Genomic DNA, 13,511 nt, shown 5'->3' on the forward strand with positions numbered 1-13,511 from the left:
GTGTATTAGTCTAAATTAATAATACTTATTATTATTAAGTGTTCGTATTAGTCTAAATTAATAATACTTGTATTATTATTATGTGTCCGTATTAGTCTAAATTAATAATGCTTATATTATTATGTGTTCGTATTAATTTAAGTTAATAATACTTATATTATTATTATGTGTCCATATTAGTCTAAATTAACAGTACTTATATTATTATTATGTGTTTGTATTAGTCTAAATTAACAATACTTATATTATTATTATGTGTCCGTATTAGTCTAAATTAACAATATTTATATTATTATTATGTGTTTGTATTCGTCTAAATTAACAATACTTATATTATTATTATGTGTCCATATTAGTTTAAATTAATCATACTTATGTTATTATTATGTGTCCATATTAGTCTAAATTAATAATACTTATATTATTATTATGTGTTCGTATTAGTCTAAATTAATAATGCTTATATTATTATGTGTTCGTATTAATTTAAGTTAATAATACTTATATTATTATTATGTGTCCATATTAGTCTAAATTAACAATATTTATATTATTATTATGTGTTTATATTAGTCTAAATTAACAATACTTATATTATTATTATGTGTCCATATTAGTTTAAATTAATCATACTTATGTTATTATTATGTGTCCATATTAGTCTAAATTAATAATACTTATATTATTATTATGTGTTCGTATTAGTCTAAATTAATAATAATTCTATCAGTGGTGGACCGTGCATTTCACCCCTAGGCCTTCAGTCGTGCTCTTTCTGAATCCATCCACTCCTCAATAACCACTTTATGGTTCTAAAAACCATCTTATTCTGCAGTAAATGCAGTATACAGAGCCGTTGCATCACAGATAGATAACTGGTGTAGCGACAATAAAAGCTTTAGTGAATAAACAAACCCAGGTGCACAGTCTGCTTCTGCTGCAGCTACAGCTGACACACATGAAGCCTCAGACACAAATGCCCTTACCAACGACTACAAACACTGGGCGAACCATTTATGGACCATTATATATACAAATACAAACTGTCAAGACAGAGTGAAAGACTGGTGTCAAACGCATGGTGCAGAACATAGAAAGAAGAAAGTCTTTTATTAACAGAAAAATAAACTGGAAACAAATCTGCACGGATAACTCAAAAACACCTCATTTTCTCACGGCGACCTCAAGACGTTCTTGTGTTTTGAACGGCAGCCGTACTGACTTCGCAAGACGGACAGAAGAAAGTACTGCTGCCTCCATGAATGTCTACGAACTCCAGAACTCATACGAACCTGGAGATTCGTACGAACCCATCATATGTACGAAACTTTGTGACTGAGGCTTAAAGAAGCATCAATAATAACCTCATTAGCTTGCAATATTATTTAGGAAAATAGGAACATTTTACTCACCAAAATTTCTGATTTGTACAAAATCCATCCTCTTTTCTCTCCTCAAAAAGAGTTCAACTCCTCTGTTGTACAGATTATCCCTGTGGGTACCGGGGGTACCAGGGGTACCGGGGGTACCAGGGGTACCGGCTGTAGTTAGTGGAGTGAAAGTGACAGACAAATCTGTTTCCTGTTTGTGACCGGCTTGCTAGCTTCTGAATTGTCTGACCCTTTCTTAACCACATCCAGCTTTTCTGGAAAAGTCCGTCTTAAAATGGCTTTGACAGTAAATCTGTGTCCAAATCCATTTCTTCTCCTCCTTCAGCCGTTGTGTTTGGACTGAACAGCTGTTAAACCAACAGCTGTATTTGTGTCGGTGCAGCTCGTTACAGATGCAGTTTGCTAGCTTTGGCTAGTCCGCTCTCTGACTATCCAAACACAGGGTGTGAATACGCTGACGTCACCGTACGCCTGCTAGAGGGCCCTGGTGTCACCAACTCAAAATCTGATTGGTTGAAGCAACAGCGTCCTCTAGACTTACGTTTTGCTTAGAGGGCCTGCAGAGCTGACTGTGAAGGCCTACACCCTGCCTAGCAACAAACGATGGCTGAAATGTGATTGTTTAAATACTTTAATATGAAAATACAGGTCTGGAAGCAGCACAACCAGAGGAAAAGCTCTGAAAGGAAGCACACAGACCATTTGGAATTATTGAAGAAGTATTCTTGGACAAAATAGAATTAACACCAGTCTGTGATTCAGATATTTTTTTTAGGCCAGCAGAGAAGGCCTTGCAGGCCCTGACGGTCCACCACTGAATTATATCATATTAGTATGTGTTAATATTAGTCTTAATTAATAAATGTGTGTAAACTCTTGAATGAATTCAGTCGTACATTTATTTTATTTTACATTTATACATCTGTTGGATAAATGGACTAAACCAACATATGTGTTAGAACACACTATCATATACCTGGAACACATCAGCATCTGTGTGTGTGTGTGTGTGTGTGTGTGTGTGTGTGTGTGTGTATGTGTGTGTGTGTTGTCCCTGTGGTTCCTCTCAGATGTTCTAACTCCTGTGTTGTGCCCTGGTTCTGGTTCTGGTTGTGGTTCTGGACCTTAACCCCCCTGTGTGCCCGTGTTCTTTTTGAAGGTGAGGCTAGTGCGCTCCGCTCCCCCTAGTCCACAGTTCCTTGCCTCGTTCGACGCCTCCTACCAGGTGTACAAACTCTACCAGATGGCCATTCACAAGGACCCGCCTGACAAACCCACTGAGAGCCAGGTCAGAGGGCGGGGTCACAGGTCGACCAATGACGGGGGGCGGGGGGGTGGTGGTTCAGATTTACATTAGGCTACACTCATAATCAGAACTGGACTGAGGAGTTTCATATCTGATCAAACAAACATTATTATTATTATTATTGTTACTATCATCATTGTCATTATTATTATTAATAGTAGTATTAGTAGCCGTAGTAATAGTATTATTATCATTATCGGCATTATTATTATTAGTAGTAGTAGTAGTAGTAGTAGTTATAGTAATAGAATTATTATCATTATTATCATTATTATTATTATTATTATTATTATTATTATTATTATTATTATTATTATTGTTATTGTTATTATCATCATTGTCATTATTATTATTAATAGTAGTATTAGTAGCCGTAGTAATAGTATTATTATCATTATCGGCATTATTATTATTATTATTATTAGTAGTAGTAGTAGTAGTAGTAGTTATAGTAATAGAATTATTATCATTATTATTATTATTATTGTTATTGTTATTATCATCATTGTCATTATTATTATTAATAGTAGTAGTAGTAGCCGTAGTAATAGTATTATTATCATTATCGGCATTATTATTATTATTATTATTAGTAGTAGTAGTAGTAGTAGTAGTTATAGTAATAGAATTATTATCATTATTATCATTATTATTATTATTGTTATTGTTATTATCATCATTGTCATTATTATTATTAATAGTAGTAGTAGTAGCCGTAGTAATAGTATTATTATCATTATCGGCATTTATTATTATTAATTAGTAGTAGTAGTAGTAGTAGTAGTTATAGTAATAGAATTATTATCATTATTATCATTATTATTATTATTATTATTGTTATTGTTATTATCATCATTGTCATTATTATTATTAATAGTAGTAGTAGTAGTAGCCGTAGTAATAGTATTATTATCATTATCGGCATTATTATTATTATTATTAGTAGTAGTAGTAGTAGTAGTAGTAGTTATAGTAATAGAATTATTATCATTATTATCATTATTATTATTATTATTGTTATTGTTATTATCATCATTGTCATTACTATTATTAATAGTAGTAATAGTAGCCGTAGTAATAGTATTATTATCATTATCGGCATTATTATTATTAGTAGTAGTAGTTGTAGTAGTAGTAGTTATAGTAATAGAATTATTATCATAATTATCATTATTATTATTTACTTAGTTGTTACTCATTTACTTGTTACTCATTTTATTCCTTATTCCTTCCTTAAATATTACTTATGTACTTCTATATTACTTGCTTACGGTAGTTAGTTTCAGTCCTCATTAGTCTTAGAAGGATCGTTTGTACATAGTTCATGTTTTCTGTGTTAAATGTGGTTCAGCTCAGGTGTCACATGTGGAATATTCTGGATTATTTACTTTGTTTTCAGAATCGTCTTTATTGAAATACTTTAAAGGGATTCTTGGATGGTAATTTTTGTTTCTGTAGTAAATTAGTCAAATAGTCCACTCAGACAGACAGAACTTCACATACATATAAACCTGACAGTTCTGCCGTTTCCGTTGGGTTGGTTTCATTTTTCCACCTTTCCAAAGGTTCACATAGAGCTGGGCCAGAATTATTAGGATGATACATAATTATTAGGCCTGTCACGGTACACGTACTGAACCGTTTCGGTACACAGCTGTACCAAAACGGCACAGTATGATGAGAAAAGAAACAAAAGACGTTGTTTGATGCGGAACTTTTAATCTGCGCAAGTTCCACACAGACATATTGAAGGACACACATATTGACCCGAAATACCAAATAGCAACTGATATAAGGTTAAAAAAACCCAAACAACAACAAATATGATGTGAACCTGGAAGGAAGAGACTGGAGACCCTCCACCATCAGTCCAGTCCAGTTTGGATCAGTCCAGTCCAGTTTGGATCAGTCCAGTCCAGTCCAGTTTGGATCAGTCCAGTCCAGTTTGGATCAGTCCAGTCCAGTTTGGATCAGTCCAGTCCAGTCCAGTTTGGATCAATCCAGTCCAGTTTGGATCAGTCCAGTCCAGTTTGGCATCAGTTCAGGTTCAGGTGAAAGATAACAACGAGGAAAGAGACGTTAATAAGACAGACGTTTGGCCCCTAGGAACTACGGTAGTTCTACAACACTGACACTAGCTCTGTCTCTCTCTCTATTTCTCTCACACACATGCTGTATAACAGGAATAGAACCCATAGTTGGACATTGAAAGAACATAAAGTTTCACTTTCGTTTCACGCCAGCGTTAGTTACGTTAGTTATGGACCCCCCCACCCCCCTGGCTCCGACCAAAAAAAAACCCAAACATCCCCCCGACAAATCGCACCCTACACACGTGTGCGCACGTACACACAGTGTCCTAAACAGTTTGTTCTCTTTCCTAAATAAATAATTTGGTTAATTTTGTGTTCTCAAAGTTGCTCTTCAGTTTGTTTTAACAGAATACCAGTTTGTCCTCTGGTTAATGTTGAACTTCATGTGGAATTTTTTTGGTATTTTTCTGCAGAATGTGAACTGACAGAACTGGGATTAGATTTTTGTTGTTTGTTCAAAACTACTTGTCAGGGAAAAGTGCAATACTAATGTTTAAAATACATTTAGTAATATTAATAATTTATTTTTTTTCTATTTGATTTATAGCAGCAGAATTATATTATTCCTGTTTTTCTATATTCTATTGTCTCCAAAAATTGGGGGAAAATTTTTCAAAAATTCATAAATGCATTAAAGACATTTTGAGGGGTTTTCTTTCTTCCCGTACCGAACTGAAAAAAACCGAACCCTGGCTTTCAACCCGAAAACATACCGAACCGAAAATTTTGTGTACCGTTACAGGCCTAATAATTATATTTATTAGTGTTTTATTTGATGATGATGGACTAAAAGGTTCTGATGGACTAAAGAGGTTCTGATGGACTAAAAAGGTTCTGATGGACAAAAGAGGTTCTGATGGACTAAAAAGGTTCTGATGGACAAAAGAGGTTCTGATGGACTAAAAAGGTTCTGATGGACTAAAACGGTCCGATGGACTAAAGATGTTCTGATGGACTCATAGGTTCTGATGGACAAAAGAGGTTCTGATGGACAAAAGAGGTTCTGATGGACTAAAGAGGTTCTGATGGACTAAAAAGGTTCTGATGGACTAAAACGGTCCGATGGACTAAAGATGTTCTGATGGACTCATAGGTTCTGATGGACAAAAGAGGTTCTGATGGACTAAAAAGGTTCTGATGGACTAAAAAGGTCCGATGGACCAAAGACATTCTGATGGACTCATAGGTTCTGATGGACTAAAAAGGTTCTGATGGACTAAAGAGGTTCTGATGGACTCATAGGTTCTGATGGACTCAAAGGTTCTGATGGACTAAAAAGGTTCTGATGGACTCATAGGTTCTGATGGACTAAAAAGGTTCTGATGGACTAAAGAGGTTCTGATGGACTCATAGGTTCTGATGGACTCAAAGGTTCTGATGGACTAAAAAGGTTCTGATGGACAAAAGAGGTTCTGATGGACTAAAAAGGTTCTGATGGACTAAAGATGTTCTGATGGACTCAAAGGTTCTGATGGACTCATAGGTTCTGATGGACTAAAAAGGTTCTGATGGACTAAAGAGGTTCTGATGGACTTAAGACGTTCTGATGGACTCAAAGGTTCTGATGGACTCATAGGTTCTGATGGACTCAAAGGTTCTGATGGACTATTGGATCAGTGATTTGTGGTCCGTAAACGGTTCTTCCAGAACCTTCATCCTGACCCTTCAGTCTGAATGGCTCTGTCTTTGTTGTGTTCCATCTTTGGTTTCAGTTCTGCTCGGTCTGTTCATAGAACTGGAAAATATGGATTTAGGAATTTAGGATGAATTTTTGAAATATTCCAAATCCTCGTTGGTTTATAATGGGATACATTTTAAAGTGTTAGAACTGTAAAACACTTGAACATATTGATCTAATTACTGTTGAGAATAGATTGGAAGTCACATATGGGCTTTGTTTTGGTGCCATGACCTTTGACCTTCAGTGACCTTCAAAGGTCAGATGAATGTCAGTGAATGTCTTTAAATCTGCTGTTGGACTACAGGAGCCTTGGACCGAGTTTTAAACTGATTTATCGTCCTTTATGATAATATTATCCTTTGTATTGTACATTTTCAGTGTACATCAGGTATTTTCTCTGTTTCCATGGTAACTATGGCGCCTCTGAATGTCCAAATAGGTCATATCTGATGACCATTGTATTCGACACCAATTATTGACATGGACTGATGGTACTAAGATAAGATACTTTATTGTCATTATACAAAATGTACAATGACATTTAGGTGCATTATCAGCATGTGGACTCAAATAGTGAGAGTAATAAATACTGATAATAACTATAAAAATATATAAACTAGCAGTATACTAATAGAAGAGTATGATCGCTGCACTGCTGAGCCGCTGCATGTACATGCACTGCCATTTTCCATGCCCTCAAATAGACTGGTGCTAACTTTACCAGTTGATTCATTCTGTAATTGGACTGTGCGAGTACGGACATTTTCAGTGTTCCTATTGGAGGACTGTGGTCCAATCAGAAAACAGTGTTTGTCTGTGAACACTGTGTGTCTGCCCAGCTCTGCTCTGAGAACACACACAGTAAGGCTTTAAACCACAGGATAGCAGACAGGCTAACTTAGCATGTTAGCATTAGCACACACACAGTAAGGCATTAACCACAGGATAGCAGACAGGCTAACTTAGCATGTTAGCATTAGCACACACACAATAAGGCATTAACTGCAGGATAGCAGACAGGCTAACTTAGCATGTTAGCATTAGCACACACACAATAAGGCATTAACCACAGGATAGCAGACAGGCTAACTTAGCATGCTAGCATTAGCACACACACAATAAGGCATTAACCACAGGATAGCAGACAGGCTAACTTAGCATGCTAGCATTAGCACACACACAATAAGGCATTAACCGCAGGATAGCAGACAGGCTAACTTAGCATGTTAGCATTAGCACACACACAGTAAGGCATTAACCACAGGATAGCAGACAGGCTAACTTAGCATGTTAGCATTAGCACACACACAGTAAGGCATTAACCATAGGATAGCAGACAGGCTAACTTAGCATGTTAGCATTAGCACACACACAGTAAGGCATTAACCATAGGATAGAAGACAGGCTAACTTAGCATGTTAGCATTAGCACACACACAGTAAGGCATTAACCATAGGATAGCAGACAGGCTAACTTAGCATGTTAGCATTAGCACACACACAGTAAGGCATTAACCATAGGATAGCAGACAGGCTAATTTAGCATGTTAGCATTAGCACACACACAGTAAGGCATTAACCATAGGATAGCAGACAGGCTAACTTAGCATGTTAGCATTAGCACACACACAGTAAGGCATTAACCATAGGATAGCAGACAGGCTAACTTAGCATGTTAGCATTAGCACACACACAGTAAGGCATTAACCATAGGATAGCAGACAGGCTAACTTAGCATGTTAGCGTTAGCACACACACAATAAGGCATTAACCATAGGATAGCAGACAGGCTAACTTAGCATGCTAGTGTTAGCACACACACAATAAGGCACTAAGCACAGGATAGCAGACAGGCTAACTTAGCATGCTAGTGTTAGCACACACACAGTAAGGCATTAACCATAGGATAGCAGACAGGCTAACTTAGCATGTTAGCATTAGCACACACACAATAAGGCATTAACCATAGGATAGCAGACAGGCTAACTTAGCATGCTAGTGTTAGCACACACACAATAAGGCACTAAGCACAGGATAGCAGACAGCCTGACTTGGCATGTTAGCATTAGCACACACACACACACACACACACAATAAGGCATTAACCACATTGATCAGAGCTCAGCTCTACAGTAACTGTCCTCTTAATGATCACGTGACCTCAGCTGACAAACTGAAGCCAACACCAGCAGGTTCAACAGAACAACTCCAACCAAACCCACAGAACCACATTTGGACTAACAGTCCCTTCCCTTAGAACCTCCATCATTGTAGTTCTAGTGGTCCCATGTGAACCTCCATCATTGTAGTTCTAGTGGTCCCATGTGAACCTCCATCATTGTAGTTCTAGTGGTTCCATATGGACTACAGCTGAAAACCCAACAGAAAAGTTGGATCAGATGTAAATGGATCCAAACGTAAACACAGACCAAAGAAAACAGAATTTACAACAGAAATGACACTAATACAGGAAATAGACTGGACCAGTGGAAAGATGACCATATCTGATCACCTTAGAGCTGGAGTTGGTAGATCAGCACAAATACAAATGAATGGGTTCAGACTGTGGTGCACTGAATGGAGGAACTATTGGCCCCGCCTCCAGAACCAGGAACAATGTCCATATTTGGTCAGTTTATGACAGCAGGAGTCTGTTTTCAGTGTGGTAACTGTTTAGATGGAAGGTTCTGGTTCTGGGTCGAACATCTGAAGGAGTTTTTGGGTTTTTCTGTGAAGTTTGGTGTCCATTAGTGTCTCTGATAGTCCCATATGTGGACCTGTGGCCTGGACTCTGTGGACGGATGGACGGACGGACGGACAGGTTGTGGGTGGGGACTGGGTGTGTGTCGTGCGTCCTCAGATCGTCTTGGCTGATGTTTAAGGGCTGTGATCTGAGCTGCACTAGCCTCATCCTCAAACCCCCCCCCAAGAACACTGCCCCCCCACTGTCCCACTGTTTGGGTCCACACTGTGTCTTTAGGGGCAGGGATGTCCACGTCCACATTCAGTCCAATAGGATCAGAACAGTCAAGTAACAACACAATAAGAAAAAAATGCACATTTGTCTTTGTTTTAGTGCAAGAAAATAACATGAAATTCTGATGGTACTTCCATTTATAAACTCTCCTGGAACAGTTTGAGCAGTTCATCAGGTTTATGACAGATCAAATCCACAGACACAAAGATTCAGAACAGACAGAACACTGAATGGACTGGAACGGTTCAGGTTAGATTAATTCAGGTTAGACAGATTAGGTCAGGTTAGTTCAGATTAGTTCAGGTTAGACAGATTAGGTCAAGTAAATTCAGATTAGTTCAGGTTAGACAGATTAGGTCAGGTAAATTCAGATTAGTTCAGGTTAGACAGATTAGGTCAGGTTAGTTCAGATTAGTTCAGGTTAGACAGATTAGGTCAAATTAGTTCAGATTAATTCAGGTTAGACAGATTAGGTCAGGTTAGTGACATTAGTTCAGATTAGTTCAGGTTAGTTCAGATTAGTTCAGATTAGTTCAGGTTAGACACATTAGGTCAGGTTAGTTCAGATTAGTTCAGGTTAGACAGATTAGTTCAGGTTAGTGACATTAGTTCAGATTACTTCAGGTTACTTCAGATTAGTTCAGGTTAGTCACATTAGTTCAGATTAGTTCAGATTAGTTCAGGTTAGACAGATTAGTTCAGGTTAGTCACATTAGTTCAGGTTAGTTTGGATTAGTTCAGGTTAGTTCAGGTTAGTCACATTAGTTCAGGTTAGACAGATTAGTTCAGGTTAGTTCAGATTAGTTCAGGTTAGTCACATTAGTTCAGGTTAGTTCAGATTAGTTCAGGTTAGTCACATTAGTTCAGGTTAGTTCAGATTAGTTCAGGTTAGTCAGATTAGTTCAGGTTAGACAGATTAGTTCAGATTAGTTCAGATTAGTTCAGATTAGTTCAGGTTAGTCACATTAGTTCAGATTAGTTCAGGTTAGTCAGATTAGTTTCAGGTTTGTTCAGATTAGTTCAGGTTTGTTCAGATTAGTTCAGGTTAGTTCAGATTAGTTCAGATTAGTTCAGGTTAGTCAGATTAGTTCAGGTTAGTCGGATTAGTTCAGGTTAGTTCAGGTTCATCAGATTAGTGTGTTAAATGTAAATCTTGTCATCATTTCCTGTTCTGTTCTCTTCTTTAAAACAGTCAAACCTATGTTTGTTCTTACTTCAGTTCATTCTGTTTTGATCCTGTTGGTCTGAATGTGGAACCAGTTTAACACCAGTTTAACACCAGTTGAATACCAGTGACTGTTCATGTGTTCAGTGTCATTTTTACACTGATGGGTCAGACTGGACCCTTGGTCCGGTTCTGGGCCGTGGTCCAGTTCTGGTCCATGGGTCCGGTTCTGGTCCACTGGTCCGGTTCTGGTCCACGGGTCCGGTTCTGGTCCACGGGCCACATGTTTGACAGCCCTGCTTTATAGGAACCATCTGAACCAGGGGTCAACCAGAGCAGAGCTGCTGTTTGACCTTTGACCTGAACTAGGACACGGACCTGACCCCCAACACCAGGCACCACAGACCTGATGTCCACCTCCTGTCCTCATCCTGTCCTGGTCCTCACCTCCTCCTCCTACCCCTCCTCCTCCTCCTCCTCCGGCCCCTCCTCCTCCTCTTCCTCCTCCTCCTCTTCCTCTTCCTCCTCCTGCCCCTCCTCTTCCTCCTCCTCCTCCTGCCCCTCCTCCTCCTCTTCCTCCTCTTCCTCCTCCTCCTGCCCCTCCTCCTCCTCTTCCTCCACCTCCTCTTCCTCCTCCTTCTCCTGCCCCTCCTCCTCCTCTTCCTGCCCCTCCTCCTCCTCTTCCTCCTCTTCCTCCTCTTCCTCCTCCTCCTGCCCCTCCTCCTCCTCTTCCTCCTCCTCCGCTTCCTCCTCTTCCTCCTCCTCCTCCTGCCCCTCCTCTTCCTCCACCTCCTCTTCCTCCTCTTCGTCCTCCTCCTCCTGCCCCTCCTCCTCCTCTTCCTCTTCCTCCACCTCCGCTTCCTCCTCCTCCTGCCCTCCTCCTCCTCTTCCTCCACCTCCTCTTCCTCTTCCTCTTCCTCCTCCTCTCCTCCTGCCCCTCCTCTTCTCTTCCTCCTCCTCCTCTTCCTCTTCCTCTACCTCCTCCTGCCCCTCCTCCTCCTCCTCTTCCTCGTCCTCCTGCCCGTCCTCCTCCTCTTCCTCCACCTCCTCCTCCTCCTCCTCCTCCTCCTCCTCCTCCTCCATGTCCTCCTGCCCCTCCTCCTCCTGCCCCTCCTCCTCCTCTTCCTCCACCTCCTCCTCTTCCTCCTCCTCCTCCTCCTCCCCCTCCTCCTCCTCTTCCTCCTCTCCTCCTCCTCTTCCTCTTCCTCTTCCTCCTCCTCCTGCCCCTCCTCCTTCTCTTCCTCCTCCTCCTCTTCCTCTTCCTCTACCTCCTCCTCCTCCTCTTCCTCCTCTTCCTCCTCCTCTTCCTCTTCCTCTTCCTCTTCCTCCTCCTCCTCCTCCTCCTGCCCCTCCTCCTTCTCTTCCTCCTCCTCCTGTCCTCTTATTCCTCCTCCCCCTCCTCCTCCTCCTCCTCCTCCTCCTCCTGCCCCTCCTCCTCCTCTTCCTCCACCCTCCTCCTCTTCCTCCTCCTTCCTCCTCCTCCTCCGCCTGCCCCTCCTCCTCCTCTTCCTCCTCTTCCTCCTCCTCTTCCTCCTCCTCCTCCTCTTCCTCCACCTCCACCTCCTCCTCTTCCTCCTCCTCCTCCTCCTCCTGCCCCTCCTCCCTCCTCTTCCTCCACCTCTTCCTCCTCTTCCTCCACCTCCACCTCCTCCTCTTCCTCCTCCTCCTCCTCCTCTCCCACCCCTCTGTTCTAAGGTGAGGCTAGTGCCGGTCAGTTTCCAGGACCCAGGCTTCATGGCGTCCTTTGACCAGTCCGGCGGAGCTGTACGCCCGCTACCAGATGGACATCCACGGACGACCCCGACAGTGTAACCATAGCCAGTACGCCATGGTGCTCCTCCTGGTGCTCCTCCTGCTCATGGTTCTGCTCCTCCTCCTGCTTCTCTTCCTCCTCCTGCTCCTCCTCCTCCTGAACCCTCAAACATCCACCAGATCACTCTGCTGATGGAACTGTTTAATGCCTATTGATCCACTATTGAACCAGATCCAGCAGGACCAGGACCAGGACCATCTGGACCCATGTCCTGTTCAGTACTGTCTGTGTTTCAATCAATCACAATTTATTATATGGCACAAATCTCTGTCAATGTCTGTACTCTGATGTGGTCCACCTTAGACCCTGTCTGTCCTCTGATTGGTCCACCTTAGACCCTGTCTGTCCTCTGATGGTGGTCCACCTTAGACCCTGTCTGTCCTCTGATCTGGTCCACCTTTGACCCTGTCTGTCCTCTGATGTGGTCCACCTTAGACCCTGTCTGTCCTCTGATGTGGTCCACCTTAGACCCTGTCTGTCCTCTGATGTGGTCCACCTTAGACCCTGTCTGTCCTCTGATGGTCCACCTTAGACCCTGTCTGTCCTCTGATCTGGTCCACCTTAGACCCTGTCTGTCCTGTGATCTGGTCCACCTTAGACCCTGTCTGCCCTGTGATCTGGTCCACCTTAGACCCTGTCTCCCTGTGATCTGGTCCACCTTAGACCCTGTCTGTCCTGATCTGGTCCACCTTAGACCCTGTCTGCCCTGTGATCTGGTCCACCTTAGACCCTGTCTGTCCTGTGATCTGGTCCACCTTAGACCCTGTCTGCCCTGTGATCTGGTCCACCTTAGACCCTGTCTGTCCTGTGATCTGGTCCACCTTAGACCCTGTCTGCCCTGTGATCTGGTCCACCTTAGACCCTGTCTGTCCTGTGATCTGGTCCACCTTAGACCCTGTCTGCCCTGTGATCTGGTCCACCTTAGACCCTGTCTGTCCTGTGATCTGGTCCACCTTAGACCCTGTCTGCCCTGTGATCTGGTTCCACCTTAGACCCTGTCTGCCCTGTGATCTGGTCCACCTTAGACCCTGTCTGCCCTGTGATCTGGTCCACCTTAGACCCTGTCTGCCCTGTGATCTGGTCCAC

At 41.6% G+C, this 13,511-nt stretch overlaps 1 protein-coding gene across 1 annotated transcript in view; it reads left to right on the forward strand.

Moving 5' to 3' along the window:
- Positions 1-12,572, forward strand: part of ate1 (arginyltransferase 1) — a 36,907-nt gene extending 24,335 nt beyond the window's left edge. The window contains 3 exon segments of the mRNA XM_030129408.1: positions 2,551-2,679; positions 12,308-12,367; positions 12,369-12,572. Of these exon segments, the coding sequence (XP_029985268.1) occupies positions 2,551-2,679; positions 12,308-12,367; positions 12,369-12,557 (378 nt within the window). The 3' untranslated portion in view covers positions 12,558-12,572.
- Positions 12,573-13,511: the final 939 nt, after the last annotated feature.

This window comes from Sphaeramia orbicularis, unplaced genomic scaffold (assembly GCF_902148855.1).
Source record: "Sphaeramia orbicularis unplaced genomic scaffold, fSphaOr1.1, whole genome shotgun sequence".
Classification (NCBI taxonomy): domain Eukaryota; kingdom Metazoa; phylum Chordata; class Actinopteri; order Kurtiformes; family Apogonidae; genus Sphaeramia; species Sphaeramia orbicularis.